General features: G+C 30.4%; 3 protein-coding genes across 8 annotated transcripts; 2 read left to right on the forward strand and 1 right to left on the reverse strand.

Moving 5' to 3' along the window:
- The first annotated feature begins 320 nt into the window (after nt 1-320).
- On the forward strand, nt 321-5,287 carry LOC105770896 (phosphoglycerate mutase-like protein). The gene is made up of 10 exons (XM_012592259.2): nt 321-475; nt 557-618; nt 725-832; nt 1,066-1,145; nt 3,072-3,234; nt 4,094-4,168; nt 4,283-4,371; nt 4,500-4,619; nt 4,778-4,822; nt 4,930-5,287. The coding sequence occupies exons 2-10, from the start codon at nt 559-561 to the stop codon at nt 5,042-5,044; spliced, it is 855 nt and encodes a 284-aa protein (XP_012447713.1). The 5' UTR covers nt 321-475; nt 557-558; the 3' UTR covers nt 5,045-5,287.
- A 1,075-nt stretch (nt 5,288-6,362) lies between these two features.
- Nucleotides 6,363-10,105, forward strand: LOC105770811 (phosphoglycerate mutase-like protein). 6 transcript variants are annotated; one of them, XM_012592156.2, is made up of 10 exons: nt 6,363-6,543; nt 7,079-7,123; nt 7,216-7,323; nt 7,434-7,513; nt 7,676-7,835; nt 8,196-8,270; nt 8,358-8,446; nt 8,592-8,771; nt 9,640-9,684; nt 9,775-10,105. In XM_012592156.2, the coding sequence occupies exons 2-10, from the start codon at nt 7,082-7,084 to the stop codon at nt 9,899-9,901; spliced, it is 906 nt and encodes a 301-aa protein (XP_012447610.1). In that variant the 5' UTR covers nt 6,363-6,543; nt 7,079-7,081; the 3' UTR covers nt 9,902-10,105. The 6 variants fall into 6 exon arrangements, with proteins under 6 accessions (XP_012447610.1, XP_012447612.1, XP_052487145.1 ...); XM_012592158.2 differs by having other exon boundaries at nt 6,380-6,547; XM_012592155.2 differs by lacking the exon at nt 6,363-6,543 and adding an exon at nt 6,554-6,768.
- An 8,481-nt stretch (nt 10,106-18,586) lies between these two features.
- On the reverse strand, nt 18,587-19,414 carry LOC105771287 (aquaporin SIP1-1). Its single transcript, XM_012592711.2, has one exon. The coding sequence runs from the start codon at nt 19,376-19,378 to the stop codon at nt 18,653-18,655; it is 726 nt and encodes a 241-aa protein (XP_012448165.1). The 5' UTR covers nt 19,379-19,414; the 3' UTR covers nt 18,587-18,652.
- Between the last annotated feature and the right edge of the window lie 823 nt (nt 19,415-20,237).

Genomic DNA, 20,237 nt, shown 5'->3' on the forward strand with positions numbered 1-20,237 from the left:
TTTAATTATGTTTATTTTTGGATAAAATTTTTAAAAACAATTTATTTTAAGAAGTAATTCTTATTTACTAATCATAAAAGAAAATTAAAAATAAATTAAATAAAATATAAAATTGAAGTTTGAAGTTTGAATAACCAAAGCAAATAGCATTAGTTTGGATATTTCTCGATATTTTACCCCAAAATTTAACAAGGAAGCAAAGCAAAGCAAAGGGGGAAGCTGCCAATTGGCCATGTGGGCGTGGTCGGTGATGTAAAATAGAATCTCTGGTCCAAAACAATGGCTTCTAAAAAGTGGGCACTCATCAAATCATCTTAAAATACTACAAAATTTTGACATCACCCTTTCCCCATTCATATAAAGTTTCATTCACCCTTTTCCTCCACGCTGCATACCTCTCTCCCATTGGCCCATTCTCCTTTACAAAGCCCCAAAACCAATACCTATTTTTCCTCTGTGTCTCTCTCAACTCACGGTACCCTCTGTCTCTCTTCTCCCTCTTCCCATGTAAAACTTGTTTCGTTTTCTTATATTTTGTTGTTTTGGGTGATTGCAGAAATGGATGCAACGATCAGTCCTGGATTATACCCTTTGCACCGTTGTAAAACTCTCCATCTGGTTCGTGTCGTTGCTGCAAAAAATTCATTTCTGTTTTGATTGATTTGGATTTAAAAGTCGATTGGCCAATCTGGTTTTTTAATAAATGGGGTTTTTTTTCTTGCAGGTGAGGCATGCTCAGGGGGTTCATAATGTAGCAGGGGAAATAGATCATGCTGCTTATTCATCTGAAGAATATTTCGATGCCCATCTCACTCCTCTGGGCTGGCAACAGGTTTATAAAGCAAAATGATCTGTTATATCATTCTGTTTTTTCCTCCAAAGAGAAACGATTGGGTTTATTTAGGATTTGTGTTTTCCTTTTCGATTGCTAAAATCTGGTGCATTAAAGTTAGTTTTTAGAGAGTTATATTCTTTAGAATATACTTTTGAACAATGCTGTTGTTTGGTTTTGGTGGGAACATTATTGCTTTAGTATAATTTCTTTTGTAACCGATATCATATCAGGTTGATCATCTGCGCAACCATGTTCATGAAACTGGGCTTTCTAAGAAAGTGGATTTGGTCATTGTTTCCCCTTTGCTCAGGTATTATAACTTTTCAATTACTTTTGTTTGTTTCTCGAGAATTTCTGTTTCGGTACTTTCTTTTTGTCCTTCCCGTCCTTTTTCTTTTACTAGTACTACTAGTTTTAGGGAAAAGAGAACTTTTTGACATCTTCTTTATTGTAGTGTTTCTTTTGTCAAATTATTTATATTTCCCTTTGCTTTTCATATAGTAAAAAATTGAAGTTTATACCATTTAGTTGGTATAGGTGGTACTGGCAGGTACTTAATATTTCAGTCTTAAACTAGTACCAATTAATTTATATTCTGTCCCCATTAAAATTTCAATAAGTTTCAGTTATTTCAATATGTTCCGGTCCTTTTATTAATATCAACTTGCACCTGTGCGTAGTAGTCCATATTGATTGAGACAAAATTTTGATATTTTAATCTAATTTTAAATTTTTTACCTTTAATTATTTTAACTTTTCTATAATTTTATTTAAAATTAGTAGTTATTAAATTGAATCTAATTAATAATTTTAAAACTTATATTTACATATAAATGCATTTATATGGATATAATTGAGATGCATTTACATATATATATATATATATAATAGGGTAAACTACACCTATGGTCACTTTTGTTTACCTTATGTTACATTTCAGTCACTTATGTTTGAAATGTTACGTTTTAGTCACTTACGTTATCGTGTTTTAACATTTTAGTCACTGAGCTGTTAATTATCGTTAATGGTGTAATCGTAAGCTGACGTGGCATGTTAAATTATCATTTCAAACAAAAACTTTAGGTTAAATTATACAATTTGTCCCCATAATTTTTCGTTTTGAGTAATTTAATTCTTTTATGTTCTTTTAACTTTACTCTTTTTTTTCTTTATTTTTCATTCTCTTCTGCTTCTCCCTCTGTTTTCCTACATTCTTTATTTCTTTTAACATACTAGAAAGTTGAATTGGTAGTGAAGAAAGAAGCATGGTATGGGTTTATGGGTTTTGGTTATAGGCAAACGATGACAGTCGACTTCCTACTTCTTTTTTCACTGCCAATTCGACTTCCTAATATGTTAAAAGAAATGGGAAAGGTATGAAAACAGAGAGAGAAACAAAAGAGAATGAAAAAAAAAGAGGAAAGTTTAAAGAACATAAAAGAAAAAAATTTAAATTACTTAAAAGGAAAAAATATGGGATCAATTGTATAATTTAACCTAAAATTTTGTTTAAAATGATGATTTAACGTGCCACTTCAGCTTACCGTTACACCATTAACGATGATTAATGTCTCAGTGACTAAAATGTTACAACATGATAACATAAATGACTAAAATGTAACATTTCAAACATAAGTGACTAAAACGTAATTTAAGGTAAACAAAAGTGACCATGGGTGTAGTTTACCCTATATAATATGTAATTTTTTTTTACCAACATAATCTATAATTTATTATGTGGAAAAATATTTAAATATATAATTTATCAAGAAATTAAAAATTAGACTATAAATATATATATGTGAAAATTATTAAAAAACGTGGTAAACCTGAAATGATACTCCAAAACATACTGGTACCGGTACATACCAGTATCAAAGCAAAAACGTTACATCCGGTATTGACTACCTTGGTCATATCCTACTTGCCTAGGCATATTTGTTCAGACTCCTATCCTAAGAACAATTGTCTGCTTCACGTAATAGGTCAGTGCAAATTCAACAATCTGTTTTTGTAAATTTGAACACTGGGAAAAGAACAGGACTAGGAACTAATCCAAAGGGAAAATGAAAACAATTTTTTGTATGTATGTAAGAATCATTGTTATTGTTTAATAGTGAATGTTTGCCCAGAAAATGCTTATATATTCATGATGTTTTTAATAATGTATACCTAGTTTATGCTTCTGGTTTTCCTCAGATTTCTCATGCTTGAGTTGTATGTTCTGGGATTATAGGACCATGCAAACTGCAGTGGGAGTCTTTGGTGGTGAGGGGTATAAGGATGGGATAGAAGTTCCTCCACTAATGGTGGCAAATGCAGGGCAAAGTGACCGTCCTGAGATTTCAAGCTTGAATTGCCCACCATTTGTAGCTGTTGAACTTTGTCGAGAACATTTGGTATGCCCTGCAACTTAATGTGTTTCTGCTCGACACCAATGCACCATACAAAAAAATGCATTTGCAACTTAATATGCTACTGCTTATATTTTCATGTGCTGTTGCATACAAGGGATATGATAGCCAATTTCATGCACAGATTGCTATCGTAAGGAACTCTGTTTTCTCCATTGAGAATGAAAAGGAGTAACCGTATATTTAACATGGATATTCAATATCCAAATTTACTTGCAAGCTTGATCGAACTCCTATGCTTTTGGAATAACCAATATCTTTTAATCATCCATTCTATTATTCTTACTTGCTGCAAGTTCACTTCCCACTTTTCTGCTTTGAAAATATGAACTTCTGATGCTCCGATGTTCAATTTCATGTCTGTATTAATGTATTTTCCCCTATGTCCTAAGGGAGATCTAGCTCCCAAAATGTATAACATGTTGCTAAATATCCATTGTAGAGATCCAAATTATGCATGAACACTTAAACATGCATTCGAAGATGCTTAGTATTAGTCACAGACTCATAGATGTCAAGACTGGAAGGAACAATCAAGGTTATGATAGGGCATAAAAAATTTGATGGTTCAGTCTTTATCATTATAGAAATGTTAATGGTTCAGTCTTGTCATTGTAAGTCATCTTTTAGATTGGTTACTTCTGAAATTCTGTACTCGGAGAATAATTGTTATTTAGATTCTGGTGTAGTATGGAAGAACCAACCATAAGTTGATATATATTATATGTTTACTTAAAAGAGTTGGTTCATGTTGTAGAATTTGCAGTTAATACCAATTGCCTAATAATATTATGCCTTTTTAGTCTCATTTTCATTGTTTCCTCATCGAACCATTGAACCACAGGGAGTCCATCCATGTGATAGAAGAAGAAGCATCAACGAGTATCGGTCTCTCTTTCCCGCAATTGATTTTTCTCTGGCAAGTGGTTGATGTCAATTCTTGCTCATTTTGCTGATATCAGCGATGATTATATAGTTTCAATTTCGATGATGGCTGATTGCAAGCATTCTTGTTTTATTTTCTCCTCTTCAGATCGAAAATGACGATGACGTTTTATGGAAAGCTGACACCAGAGAAAAGAACGAAGAGGTTGCAGCCAGAGGACTGAAGTTTCTCAGCTGGTGAGTGACCCGTTTCTCTTTCTGCTGTACAAGTTATACCTATATTTTGGACCTGCATAGCAAAGAAATGGAAATGTATGCTAAAATTGAACTGCCCCCATGACTAGATCATATAATATTTGCCGCAGGTTGTGGACGCGTAAGGAGAAGGAAATTGCAATTGTTACGCACAGCGGATTCTTGTACCATACGTTAAGTGCTTTTGGTAGTGATTGTCATCCATCGGTGAAAGACGAAATATGCAAACAGTGAGTTCCTCAAAATTGTTAATTTTTAATTCACCACTACGAAAAAGGGCGTGTGGCAATTATATGTTAGTATGAGGGAAACGTATTTCAGTAGGGATAACCTAAAACCTTAAATTTTTTTCACTGGTTAACTAGAAATTTCGGTATATCTTTTGCAGCTTCGCGAATTGTGAGCTCCGGTCCGTAGTTATTATCGATAGAAGGTATTCATGATGGTTTTAGAGCTTGAAATGGAATTCGTTTCATCACTGTGGGGCCATTGTTGAAAACTTCTTTTTCTAATATCTTTGGTTTTTTTTCTTCATTGCAGTATGATGGGATCAGATCCAGCAACCACGAACTATCCTGGAAAAATCCCTAGTGGCCTTGATCTTCCAAGTGATGTTGCTGATGAGAAGCTTCCGGATGAAGGAAAAGTGAATTAGTTTCTTCTTTTTTCGTGTTTCGAGGTGCGATCGAGCATTGAACACTCAGTTTGATTTCCTAACATGATTCATCACAAATTTACAGAGAGAGAATTTGTTAGGTACTCGGAACAATTTTTGTAAGCTCTCAATCTACATACGTTAGGCAATCTTTAAATGATTTGAAGAATGTTAGATAAAAATTGCGCTATACAGCTAAGGAGCTGTCAATTCTTTATAAATGAAAGCACATGAATTCCTACATCCTATTATTGTCCGTAAGACCATTAAATGACAACATGGAAGGCATGTTGAACCAGTCCACAAGTTTAACACCGATTTTCTTTCGAGCTGTCTGGATACATGCGGTTTCACCCTGCCCAAACGGATGGTTTAAACGATAGACATTGATATTGATTTTTCGAAATCGACTGTTGTACCGAGCACGGTGTGCTTGAGTTTTCACAATCAAGGAAAAGGGTCAAAGCTACATAATATGATTCTTATATCCTCGTTGTACCTGCTACATGAATGGAAAACTGAACGAGTAAAGGAAACTGTTTTGCATATATATATATATAGTAAATCCAAGTTTAGCTCATATATTCTTGGACCCAATTCAATTCAATAGTATTTTTTATTCACATTTTTTTCCACTAAAAACATTTTATAAAACTCTTGGATCCCCGAATTTGGAATATCTTATTTTTACGCGATTCACAGGATTCAACAAGCAATCAATATTTCACGATCAAGTGTGTAGTACTATTTGTAGTAACGGTCTTTATATATCGTATTAACAATCAAAATATGGTTGAAAGAAAAATCTCTATTTGATAGGGCTTTTTCCTATACTTAAGAATTCCATTGGACTCAGAAATAATACATTGAAAGAATATTTTAATTCTTTAAATATCAATAGGTTAATTGTTTTGCTCCTATATCTTAACGGAAAATCCAATATCAACCACTTTCGCTTTCGTTATTGGGCTGTAGCGTCACGCAACGTGGAAGCCTGGAAATTACCACAGTAGAGTTAAATTTTACTATTAACGGAAGAAGGTGACACGGAGAGCCTATCAAGAAAGGAAAAATTATAAAATTCGAAATTCCAACGTATGCAAACTTGTCCATTATAATCCATTTTATTTATTGCTTCGTAGAATAATCCTTCATTTTTTTCTCAGTTGTAGAATAATCATATTGTTCAATTTTCAACCAAGTAAAACACTGTGTTCTGGTTGCCTTCCACCAGCATGAACAGTTGACCGGTTGACCAATTTTATCTGAATATTTCATCCTATCAGAAACATTCTCGAAATTTCCTTTTAAATTCCCTCACTACTCTGGGTAAACACCCCATAAGCTTATGATTGATTTTCTTATCTTTGAATGATATCACTCTCTTTATAGACTAATTTAATAGCAAGTTCAGTTGGAAGCTCAGAAAAATCAAATACCTGCACTAGTTTCCTCCTCCTCTCTGCGCAGGCAATTACCTGGGAAATTTCCTTCGATCAGTAAGTAAGGATCATATTAATTGTCATGGTCTTTTATTCGTCAACGGAGTTTGGATTATCGTGCATGAATGAATGGGATGTGGGGAGGCCAAGTCAATTACGATGCACAGAAATAAATATGTATATTTAAATCTATACTATATAGTTTTCAACCTTGCACAGCTATTGAGGAGCTAGAGTTGTAATGGGAGATTAATTGCTGCAACAAACTTTTTCTATATTCAAGTACAGTAACATTAGCAATGCCCTTTTTTCGTTTTGTTCTTCTTTCTTCTTGTTTGGTTAATAGAATGTTAAAAGTTGTTAGCTTTGAGGTTGTCAACTAAGACGAAAGGGAAAAAAAAGTTTATATACGTTTATATACGTTGTCTGTGGGACTAATGACAATGGTTTTTCTTTTTTAAAACTTCAGGTCTCGAATTTTAATTTAATTTATTGCTTTCCTCGTGTCTAGTATACCTCACGCATTCAATATTTATGAGTCGTCTGCCCTGTTCGGTTTTGTGTTATCTTCCTCTGTTTTTCGCATCTGCAGAAAATGGATACAATTGCAGCATCTCCTCATAAAATTCTTCATCTGGTTTGTTTCTTCTGTTTTACTCTTTCGGTTTTAAACAAGCAATCAACTCAACAATTTTGAATAAAAAGATTTATGTATGAACAATTCATCAGGTGAGGCATGCAGAAGGAGTGCATAATCTAGAATCAGACAAGAGTCGTGACCCGCTAACATCATTCGAGTTTTTGGATGCTCAACTCTCCTCTCTGGGCCGGCAGCAGGTGAGTTAGAATCCGTACACAGCTCTCACACTTCAATTCAAATCTATAAATTATCCTTACTTGCTATGCTGGGATTAATGTTTTAGAGTGCATGGATTTGTTTTGAACAGGTTGTTGCTGAGAGGAAACATGTTCGTGAAACTGGACTGCTCGATGAGGTTGAAGTTGTCATTGTTTCCCCTATGACAAGGTGCCTTACACGTTTTCTCCTATTTCTCACCCACTTGATTTAACCGTTCTAAAATCCGATCGTTTACACATATCAACCGTCCTCTTTTATTTTCTCTAACGCAATACTTTTTTCCCTTTCATTGTTTCACCATGAAAATGTTTTTGAATGGCTCAACTGTAGAACATTGGAAACGGCAGTGGGGATATTTGGTGGTAAAGAGCAAGCGGATGCATTAGACGTCAGCTCATGCCAGGATTCAAATGTAAATAGCAATGAAACATCTGCGATTTTCAATAGTCGGCCACGAATTGTAGCATATGAGCTTTGTCGAGAACGAATGGTATGTTGTTGCCGTCGCAGTTTCCTCTTTTTTCGCATCATTTTAACAGCTATGCATTAATTATTGAACAGTTAATAACCTGTCAAACAATTAAGCATGGAGTTGGGCCACGTTGTCTGTTGTCTTATCCCCAGTTCCCACATGGAAGCTGCGCTCGTTGTTCGTCATTGTGTTTAGTTAGAATAAAGAGGAAAAAAAAAGATTTGAGATTCCTTTTCTTTTATTTGATATGATGATGACAAATAAATTAAAATTGATAAAATAAATAGATTAGATTTTTTTAAAATAACTCTATTTTTATTTTTCTCATCTTTTAATCAAAATCTTAATTCACCTTGTTATGGTTTGAACTGATTGTAGGGAATATTAGAATGTGACAAGAGAGCAAGTATTAGTCAGTATCGGTCTCATTTCCCTACAGTTGATTTTTCATTGGTAACTGCTATTTTGCTCCATAATTTGTCTTAAATATTTTGCAATGCCAATAACATGAATTAACATAAACAATTCACTATTAATCAGATTGAAAATGAAGATGATGTTTTGTGGAAATCAGATGAAAGAGAAAGCTACGACGAAATCCAAGCTAGGACAATTAAGTTCCTCAAATGGTGAGTTCAAAATAAAATTTTGTATTTATATGTTCAAAAATCGGAATCTTACTCTGGTATTCATTGGATTTTTTAATATTCTATGATGAAATCCAATGAAAAACCAATAACTTGGATAATATACTTGCTTAATACAATGGTTTAGGTTATGGGAGAGGAAAGAACAGAAGATAGCAGTGGTGAGCCATGGTATATTTTTGCAAAAAGCGATGATCGAACTTGTTAAGAATAACAATTTTTACCGCTTACCACTTCGAGGACATCCGATTAAATTAGAACGAAAAAATTGGTACCCTTTAATGGATGATGAGTATACACGCAGCCGGTCAGTATCCTTTTTCCCTGTCTACACCTAAACAATTTCACACATCATTTTTACATAGCTTATTATTATTATTATTATTATTATTATTATTATTAGATATAATGATAAATTTAGTCTTTAATGTTTATTTATTCTACACTTTTATTTTTACTTTTTAGTCATTTTGACCTTTAATTTTTAAAATTTAGTTAAATTGCTCGTTTTTAGACGAAAAACTGATTAAAATTTTAAAATTTTAATAGCATTGATGTGGCTACTTGTACGACAATCCATGTATAATTCATAAAAAAATCACTAAAAATTTCAAAAAAATTATCCATGTTAGCAAGAAAGTATACCTGAAATGTCACATGAGCTGCTACATCAATGCCATTAAAATTTTAACAGTTCAATCAGTTTTTCTATCTAAAAGCAAATAATTTGACTCAATTTTAAAGGTTGAAAGTCAAAATGAACCTAAAACAAATAAGGACCAAAATGACAAAATAAACAAACATTAAAGGTTAAACCTAATATATATATATTTTTGGTTACTTTCAAAACACACGTCTACCTTGGACCTTTCTTATTTATGAAGAGTTATACATAAAATATTAAAACGACCCTTAACGTATGATTGTAGCTTAGCCTCTTTTGGTAGTTACAAAGTGTTTAATCTCATGTACATTTCGTTTTTCTAAAATCATGACTTTTGTCTTTCATCAATACATGTAAAACACGTGATAAATTGTATATAAGTAAGTTTAAATTGGTAAGAACATCAACTTTATAATAGATATAAAAAAAAATTTTAAATCTCACGTACTACCAAAGACTTGCTTCAAAGTTATTTTCTGATAAAAGAAACATTTATTATTTGTTTACGCAGCTTTAAAAATTGTGAAATTCGTTCAATCGCCATTTTGCATGAAAGGTAATAAAACACTTGTTTCCATCGAATTATTAAATAATATTGTAAAAGCAAGATGAGAGAAATGATGTAATTGAATTGGAAAATTGGTAGCATGATGGAATCAGATGCGATGATCAGTAAGCAGCAATATTGTGGAAGAATTGGAAAAGAAATGCTCCAAATTAGGGATTCTAGCAACGACAAAATGGCAGTGGAGGAACTGGAAGTCACCATTTAATCATTGCCTCATCTGCAAAATGGGTGTATGATTTCAAGCTCCAACTCCCACCCTTAGATCTTATATTAAGGTGCTTTTCGAAGAAACTGTATCTACTGTTGTTTTTGTTTTGTAAGACTTTAAGGTTTAATGATCTGGAAAAAATAAACTGTTGGCAAAAACAACAGCAAATCAATAAATAAGTTAAATTCTACTGTTCTACCATATTCGATTTTAGTTTTTATAGTTTTCAAGTTTTAAATTTTCAGCTTCTAGCGCGAATCACATTCGTTAATTTATTAATTTAATTTTTCGTGAATAATATGTGGATACAATAAATTCATACGACATTATATATATATATGATAATATGTATGTCACATTATATTTTAAAAATAGTCAATTTTAACGAATGAAAATAGAAAATAGAAATATTAAAAAATAACTAAATTAAAATTATTACAATATACGTACAGTAGAATTAAATGTTTAATAAATAGAGGTGCAATTGGTGCTGCATGCAAGGTAGCTTAGGACGGCGGCAGGTCGGCTTATTACTTTATATTTGGACGGCTGTTGCATGATCTGGTTGATTGTGAGTCTAAATAATTAATTTTGTTTTGTTTTAGGGTGTATTTAGATGGGCGGTGCGTTTACTTGCTGTTAGTGTAAAAATAGTGGTGATGGTGAGATTAGATATTGTAGCAATACTGTAGCGTGAGATAAAAAGTGAGTTAAATGCATCGCACTGTACCCAATCGCCCAGTCAAATCCACCCTAAAAAAATAAAAAAAGAGATACTATTCATTCATATTTCACATCTTCTTTTTGAATTCAGCACATGTCCTGTTGAATTCAAATAAATTTAAGCTTTTTTATAGTTTATAGTTTACGTCTACAATTTTAAAACCCTTGCAACCACAATTTCATTATATAAAATAGAATTAAATTAATATAAAGTATTCATAGATAAAAACAAAAACAAAAAATTTGGTATGTAAATGAATACAAATCACATAAAATTAGATTTCAACATAGATACTCAAGAAATTAAGATGTTAATTCTTGCCAACAATATTTAAGATTTATTGACTGAGTGTGTGTTTGATAAATTAAAAATTTAAATGTTATAAAATTAAGTATTAAAATTTTGCTACTAAATTTTATAAGTACTGAATTTATATTAAAAATTATTTGGTAAATTAGTAAATATAAGTACAAAATATAATTATGTTGTTTGTTGTTGTTGTGTTATGAATTTTGAATGCTTGTGTTCTTTTATGGGATTCTTGGCGGTTGTATTTTGCTTCATTTTCTTATATTGTGTCTGTGATTTTTATTTTTTTCTTGTTCTGTTTGGAGGAAATTTTCAATATTTTGAGATTTCTTCCTCCTATTTGATCTATATAGATTCAAAAAATTATGGGAAATTTTGATTTTAAATTTTAAAAAATAATACAATTAGTAATATGAGACTTAAGGTCTATTTGGATGAATGGTGAGTTTTAACTCCAATGAGATAAAAATAATGGTAATAATAAGATAAATTATTATAACAATAAAATTAAGTATTGTAATAGTGGGATTAAGATTAATGTTGAAAGAAGTGTTTGGATTCAAAGTCAGTAGTGAAGTGAGATTAGAATAAATAAAAAGATCATCTTAAACATTAATTTACAATGTTTTATAAATAATAAATAATTAAAATTATATTTTTTACAATATTAAATCAAAAGACAAATGCGCTTAAGCACATTCAAATTCAATATTTTTTTTTATTGTTGCAATACTAATCGTGCCAATTAAACTAAAACTAAACCGAAATTAAAATTATGTTTATACATATATTTGGCTAGTTTATGTTATATTCATGATAATAAATATTAGATTGTTATATAAAACTTACATGATTATTATATAATAAAATTTATAACATATTTACTGTCTGTAAGCATATGAATATTAAATAAGCATACAATCTTCCTCTCGATCATAATTGTAATGGAAGGCTAATTAGAGCAAAATATTGGAGTGAGAAATTATTGTTCCACCTGGATTGAATAAAAGTAATGTTATTTGAAAATAACATTATACAACATTTGTGTAAAATCCATAAGTACACTCACTAAAACATAAGTTGACTCAATCCAAAAGAAGAAATTCTACTACACTCCATTCATAGAAGAATAATTGTGATCGCCCACATCGCTTTGTCTTGTTCTAATAACTGTTTACATCTTTGCTTTATTTTCATTAATTTCTTACCCTTTGTCTTCCCACGAGAGGGCAGTCATTTTTTAGTTACAAAACATGTCGTCTACTTTGTCCTATTCCTATTTTGTCATAATTGATTTAGGTTTTATTACTTTTCTATCATCAAATTGCTTCACCCTTTTCCAAAATTCATAAGCCTTATCATTTACTCCATTTAAAATTGACTTTTCCATGACTTCAGACACCGAGAGAGTAAATAAAGACTTTGGCCCCTGTCATCCACACATAGAATCAAAACGTGATTTCTTGGAAATGTTTAAATACAGATGGTTCAATGATATAGGATAAATGATTTGTTACAACATGAGGTTTAGTGCATGATCAAAATCGTAAATGGATTATTGAGTTTAGCAAATGCTTGAGAAATTGTACAATAACGTAGGCTTTGGGGTATTTTGGATGGGTTAAATCTTATCTTAGATAGAAGATTTGAAATGATCTTAATTCAAACAGATAGTTTCGAAGCTGCTACTGTCATTTAGGAATGTGCCTTTAGAATCTCAAACTCAACTCTCCTCAAAAGAATTCATCATATCTTGACAAAGGTAAAGCGGTGGAAGATTCAACATATCCCCTGAGAAGAAAACACAATTACAGATAGTCTTGTTAAGATGATTCGTAATAGAAAGTTAAGATTATTTGAGGATCTAGTTTTTTTAGTCTGTATCTTGTATTTTTCAAAAAAAGAAGAAAAAAAAAAGACTTTGGCCCTTTGATTTGGAAAATTTATTAGTTTGATTCCCTAAATTTATAATCTTATTAGTTAATTAAATGATTTCAAACTCATAATTTATAAATCAATTTTTATTTAATTTGGATTTCCTAAATAAAAATTTATTAACTTCTTCCTAAACCACTCAAACAATCCACTAAAAACAAGGTGGAAATTGGTGTTTGCATGCGCCACCAATGTTTAATTTCCATAGTGCAATGACATGAGAATAGTTAGGTTGGCCAACGGAATTAGGAGTGGACTACTTTTGTTTAGCCATTTGTTCAATATGGGAACTAATTAGTAGGCTGAAATATTGGGTTCATATGAATCATTAGTCAAGTCCTCTTGCAATTTTGGGGGGGGGGGGGGGGAAGGAGGATTAGAGTTTTTAATTTTATTTTATGGATTACACATAGTTTGTCACTATAACTGTAACATTGTAATAAATAAAATTTTAAACTAAGAGATTTTTTTTAAGGTTGAGGATTCATTCTTTAAGATTTGTTTTCATTTTTTTATATATAAAAAAAAAAGGATTTGCTTACATCTATACTTCCTAGTTATGGTGTTTTTACTTCTTTTCCCTGCCATTCAAGTTTCTAGATACTAGTTATTTAGAGGGTTGGTAGATAGCCTTTGATTATCATTAGTGCCGGTCACAAATTTATTAAAAGTGATTCAAGTTTTTAGATTTAATTATAGGAACTAGGCGAGATGGTAAGGGTCTTTTTTTATCTTAATCAGTGGTTGATGTTTTATCACAAATTTTTGATCAGCAACTACCTTTTTAACGGGTTTACAAAATATAAATAACTAATTATCAGACTCGCTCCAATAGATACATTAAAATATATATATATATATAAAAAAGAGATTTTTACCAAAATATTACAAAGAAAATAAAAAATACCAAAATAATATTACTTTTTTATTATTTACCAAAATAATACAAAAAAAACACAAAACAGTAGAAACCCGGATGCCACAGGCGGCACCAAAGGTGCCTGTGGCAGAGGCGGCACCACTTGTATTATAAGTCCAACATCCGTCTAGCTGAAGGAGAAGAAGAAGAAGGAGGAGGAGGAGGTGGTGCCGAAAAAAGAGAGAGAGAGGGAAAAAAAATAAGGTATTTTTTTTTTAAATAATGGATTATCTTGTTATTATGTTTTTTTGTATAATTTTTATTTTTTTTTGTTGTTAGTTTAGTTATTATTGTTAATTAGATTAATAAAAACTCAAATTGATGGTTTTAGTTAGTATTATTATTGTCGAAACCGATTTTTGAAAACAAAAATTTAATTGCCGACTTTAAAAATAAAACTGGAGTCGCCACCGATCCTTTATTAAGGTGTGATCGGCTCACCTTAAAAATTATTTTGGTCCACGAATTTTGAGAAAATGAGTTCGGGAGTCAGTTACGCACGAGGAAGGATTAGCACCCTCGTAACGCCCAAAATCGGTACCAAATTGATTATTTAATGTCTTAGTGTCGAAAATTTGAAAAGATTTTAAAAGAGAACTTTTAACTCGCAAACGAATCAAAATAATAAAATATTCTTATTTCAAAGAAATAAAACATCACACCTAGTAAGTTAGGGCACAATATTTTTAAATCTCCAAAATACCGAATATTGCCTTTTTGTTTTTGAAATTCTTATTTCGAGAAAAATGCCATGACCAGTAAGTTAGGACCCAACATTTTTGAATTCTCGAGAATGAGCCTTATTTGAAATTTGTAAATTTATTACAAAATAAATACTTAGCTCTCTAAATTCATCGAAAAATAATCCCAATCCAGTAAGTTAGGACACGATATTTCTCGAGAATCATGAATGCCAAATATTTAAAAATAAAAACAATTTTAATGCTTTGACGAAACTAAATATATATTTGCTTCGAAAACATGATAAAATGTTAATGCATATATATACCTATACAAAAATCATGAGAATGAATCAATAATACAATATACATACATTTTAGAAATAATAAACATAAGAATGTATAAACACAATATATTAATAAATTATGAGAATATGGATATATATAAAAAATGCCTATAATAATTTTGAATGATGCATGAATATATATTTACAAAAGTAAAAAGAATTCTGAAATCAAAATATAAAAGTATATATATATATATATATATATATATATAGAAGTTGGAAAATAAAAAATATATGTATAAAATATATAGGTAGACGTGCAATGTAAAACATGCATATATATTTATATATATTATAAAAACATGCAAGTATACTAGAAAAAAAAATGCATATATGTATTAAATAAAAGAACGACGCATGTATGAATAAAAATAATTATAATAATAATAATAACAACAAAAATCATAGTATAACATAATTATAATAAAAAATGAATAAAATAGTTTTAAAAAAAACTAAATTGAACTTAAAAAGAAAAAAAATGGGTAAATTCAAAACAAATTTAAAGACAGGACCACATTGTATATGCGCGCAATAGTGGAGGACCAAAAGGGAAATTATTCTCGCCTTCCTAAATGCTGCGCAGCATGGGACCGAATTGAGGCAAAATTAAAATGTACGGCCCAAATTTAAAACAAGTAAAAAGGTTTAATTGAAGCGCGTTGCAGAAGAAAGGGGCCAAATGCGAAATTTCCCCTTTGAAGCCAAACGCGCGGATCCTCCCCTTCGGGTTGGGTCACCGCACGGGTCAGGGCCTGGACGAAACAGCGCCGTTTCGTAGTTTCTACTTAAATCAGTTTTTCTCTTAAAAAAACAGAATGTTTGGGAGAAAAAAATTAAAACAAGCCTTCTGTTGGGGTTTCTTAACCCCCAACCCCGTGGCCGCCGCTCTTAACCCTCTACCGTGACTCCGCGTAATCGGAGACCGGAGGCGTGCCGATTTAGGTTCTTAAACCCTTCTTGACGGCTTTCGAGGGCCAAGGTAAGTTTCTTGCCTTTTTCTTTTGTTAAAAAAAATAGTATAAGAAAATAAAAATGCAAATCACCTTAAAAAAAACTTTGTATTCAAGATTTTCTCTGTATTTTTCTATCTCTTTCCCTCTGTTTTCAGTCTATTTTCCCCACTATTTTCGTATCTTTTTTACACTGAAAAATCCCCCCCTTTCAAAATCCCTTTACAATCGGTTTATATAACCGAAAAAAAGAAAAATAAAATACAAAATAAAATTATTATTTCTGTTATTGTTGCCTCTACTCTGGTGTTGGTTCCGTTTTTTCTCATAGGTACGGGAGTCGTGGAAGAGGCGCGCGTCTTGTGGAGGGTCGTCTTTGCGACATTCATGGCGTGCAAGGGTGAAATTGCTGCGGCGGCTACTAGGGTTTTTGATTTTTGATTTGGCTGAAAATTTGTTAAGCTTTAGGCTTGCTGGGCTTGTGTTTTTTTTGTTTGGGAAATGTATTTTTGGTCAATTAATTGGGCTTGCTGTTGTAATAATAGCTGGGCATTTATTTTTTTATTTGCATTTGGTTTTATTATTGGTAAGGCCGGGCAAAAATTGGGCCCTACAATTATTGTTAATTTTTAGGGTTTAGTTATTAATAATTATTGTTACTTAGTATTATTGTTAGTAAAAAACTAATATTATTATGGCTAGTTATTAGGATTAGTAAAAACTCTAATTATTATTTTAGTTAGTATGATTGTTAGTATTTTTTTCCGAATTTTATTACTTTAAAAATATACTATTTTTCAATTTTATTATTTTACATTATTTTAGTACATTATGTTTGAAATTTAAATAAATTTAGTGTGTTTTTAAATAAATTAAAAAACCCTTATTTCGCCCTTTACTCGTATTTTTCTCGAGTTTTATTACTTTAAAAATATACTATTTTATAATTTTATTATTTTACATTATTTTAGTACATTATGTTTGAAATTTAAATACATTTATTGTGTTTTTAAATAAATTAAAAAAACCATTATTTCAACCCTTTGCTCGTATTTTTTCCGAGTTTAATTACTTTAAAAATATACTATTTTCTAATTTTATTATTTTACATTATTTTAGTACATTATGTTTGAAATTTAAATAAATTTAGTGTGTTTTAAATAAATTAAAAATCCTTATTTCGCCCTTTGCTCGTATTTTTCTCAATTTTATTACTTTCAATAAAAATATATTATTTTCGTATTTTATTATTTTACTTTATTTTAATACATTATGTTTAAAATGTATTAGTTAATTATTTTTTAACAAAATTTAGTAAAAACCCTTATTTCACCCTTTGTTCGTATTTTTTCCGAGTTTTATTACTTTAAAAAATATACTATTCTCTAATTTTATTATTTTACATTATTTTAGTACATTATGTTTGAAATTTAAACAAATTTAGTGTGTTTTCTAAATAAATTTTAAAAAACCCTTATTTCACCCTTTGTTCGTATTTTTTCCGAGTTTTATTACTTTAAAAAATATACTATTCTCTAATTTTATTATTTTACATTATTTTAGTACATTATGTTTGAAATTTAAACAAATTTAGTGTGTTTTTAAATAAATTTTAAAAAACCCTTATTTCGCCTTTTACTCGTATTTTTCCCAAAATTTATTACTTTCAATAAAAATATTATTTTCGTATTTTATTATTTTACTTTATTTTAGTATATTATGTTTGAAATGTATTAATTAATTCTTTTTTAAATTTAGTAAAAAACTCTTATTTCGCCCTTTGTTCGTATTTTTTCTCGAATTTTATTACTTTTAAAATATATATTATTTTCTAATTTTATTATTTTACATTATTTTAGTACATTATGTTTAAAATTTATTAATTTAGTGTGTTTTAAATAAATTTAAAAAACCTTTATTTCGCCCTTTGCTCGTATTTTTTTCCCAAATTTTATTACTTTCAATAAAAATATATTATTTTTGTATTTTATTTTTACATTATTTTAGTACATTATGTTTGAAATGTATTAATTATTTCTGTTTTTTAATTTAGTAAAAACCCTAACTTCGCCCTTAGCTCGTATTTTTCTCCACATTTTATTACTTTCGTGAATATACAATTTCCTTTTTTCCTTTTCGTATGTTATGTTTTCTCAAACATATTTTTTATCATTTTATTTTTAATGCTATTTTTCTAAAAAACTAATTACAACATGCTAAATAAATTTCATAAAGAAAATTGTAATCAACATAGAATGTACATAACATTAATTTTATCATGCTAAATAAATTTCATAAAATATATAGGCTAAATAAAATAATAAAACACATACAATGTACATAACATAGATTTTTACACAAATATTACAAAATAATAAATTAATACAAAAAAATTACCTTATTTTTTTATTTCTTTTTCCTTCCTTTCATTTTCTTTCTCCTTTCCTTTTCTTTCTTTCCTGTTTTTTTCTTCTCCTTTCCTTTTCTTTCTTTCTTCTCCTTTCTTTTTCTTTCTTTTTTCTTTCTTTCTTTCTTCTCCTTTCCCTCTCCTTCTCCACCCACCAGCCAGCCGAATGGTCCGCCCATTATAAAGGGGTGGTGCCGCCTGTGGCAGCCCCTCCACCAAGGTGCTGTCACATCCTCAGCAGCTTTTTTTTTAACTTTTTTGTTTTTGTTTTTATTTTGTTAAATAATAAAAAATAATATTATTTTGGTATTTTTTTATTTTTTGTAATATTTTGGTAAAAATCCCCTAATTATTACAAGGTTCCAAGTTTTGGTAAAACTTAGGAGAAGATAATCCCAAGATGATGAATAAGGTAAAAGGAGGCAAAATGGAAATGTTTTCATTAGAAATAGAGAAGAAAATTATACATAAAAATCAAGCTTTTTTCTCATTGGTTGATGATGAAGGAGAAAGCAGGAATCTAAAAACCCAAGCAGCCAAAGTTGCCCCAATCAAAGGACCCATCCAATAAACATAATAAAGCTCCCAAGAGTTATGCCAATTGTTAACATATGCCCATCCAAAAGCATTTGCAGGATTCATGGAGGGTCCTGTGTAATTAACCCCTCTCCCAACAAATACCACTGTTGATATCGCCATCAACAACAGCTTAAGTAAAGGGTTGTTAGGACCCCTTACCAAAATCACCAATAGAGCTAAACATAGCCCAAATGTCAACAACCCTTCAGCTAAAAACCCTGTCTGCATATCTACTTTCAAAGAAGGTCCTTTGATGGTTTCTTTATATTCTATTGGAAGAACCCCCAGAACTGTCTTCACGCCCACCACTCCACCGGCAGCTTGCAAGGGAAAACGCACTGCCATGGAAAGGGCAGACCAGTCTTTCTTGAGGCCAGCGGCGTAGAAAGCGACGGAGGCGGTGGGATTGAAGGTGGCGCCGCCGAGAGCGTTGCCAAAGATGGTGAAGATAAACATCATAAGGCTGACCAAAAGGGCGGTGATGAAGAAAGCAGCCAAAGGGAAGGGTCGAAGGCCGAGGAAATCTACAATTTCGAGGGTGAGAATCCTGAGAAAGGGCATGCTGAAAACCCACATGGATGTCAAAAAGGCGTCCGCCATGGCTGACTTGATATCTCCCATCTTTAAGCAGCTACACTCCTTCTAGGATTTGGGGGGGGGGGGGCTTTCCTTTTTAATGCTAAAAAATGCATAACAAACAAATACCAAGATACCAACTACTACTCATCTTCGGCTTTATGTGATGTAGTAGTAATTTCACGTGCTTCTCACCGGCCTTTTTTTTTTAGCAAAGTTACCGACCAAATTATCAATAAAATAATTAATGAAAATATGTTTTAAAATGTTTTATAAACTTTGATTACTTAAAGATTTTTACTAAAATATTACAAAAAAAATAAAAATAATACCAAAATAACATAAACTTTTTTTTATTTACCAAAATAATACCAAAAAAAAACAGTTAAAAAAAAACATGTCTGAAGGAGGGCCTGCCACAGGCGGCACCATTTGTTCTTATTTTGGCCCTCTGTTCGTATTTTTTTTCAGATTTTATTACTTTTAAAAAATATAATATTTTCTAATTTTTTTATGTTATATTATTTTAGTACATTATATTTTAAATGTATTAATTTAGTGTATTTTTTATTGAAAGTAATAAAATCTGAGAAAAAAATACGAATAAACGGCCGAAATAAGAGTCTTTTTAAAATTTATTTAAAAACACACTAAATTAATACATTTCAAACATAATGTACTAAAATAATGTAAAATAATACAATTAGAAAATAGTATATTTTTAAAAGTAATAAAATCCAGAAAAAATACTGAACAAAGGGTAAAAAAGGGTTTTTACTAAATTTATTTAAAAACACAGTAAATTAATACATTTCAAACATAGTGTACTAAAATAATGTAAAATAATAAAATTAGAAAAAAATATTTTATTGAAAGTAATAAAATTAGGAAAAAATACGAACAA

The sequence above is a fragment of the Gossypium raimondii genome, chromosome 5 (assembly GCF_025698545.1).
Source record: "Gossypium raimondii isolate GPD5lz chromosome 5, ASM2569854v1, whole genome shotgun sequence".
Lineage (NCBI taxonomy): Eukaryota > Viridiplantae > Streptophyta > Magnoliopsida > Malvales > Malvaceae > Gossypium > Gossypium raimondii.

Coding starts and splice junctions, on each gene's coding strand:
- LOC105770896 (XM_012592259.2), top strand. CDS start 559: ATGGATGCAACGATCAGTCCTGGATTATACCCTTTGCACCGTTGTAAA. Junction 833..1,065: donor CTCCTCTGGGCTGGCAACAG/GTTTATAAAGCA, acceptor ATATCATATCAG/GTTGATCATCTGCGCAACCA. Junction 4,169..4,282: donor CCGCAATTGATTTTTCTCTG/GCAAGTGGTTGA, acceptor TCTCCTCTTCAG/ATCGAAAATGACGATGACGT.
- LOC105770811 (XM_012592156.2), top strand. CDS start 7,082: ATGGATACAATTGCAGCATCTCCTCATAAAATTCTTCATCTG. Junction 7,514..7,675: donor ATTGTTTCCCCTATGACAAG/GTGCCTTACACG, acceptor GCTCAACTGTAG/AACATTGGAAACGGCAGTGG. Junction 8,271..8,357: donor CTACAGTTGATTTTTCATTG/GTAACTGCTATT, acceptor ACTATTAATCAG/ATTGAAAATGAAGATGATGT.
- LOC105771287 (XM_012592711.2), bottom strand. CDS start 19,378: ATGGGAGATATCAAGTCAGCCATGGCGGACGCCTTTTTGACATCCATG.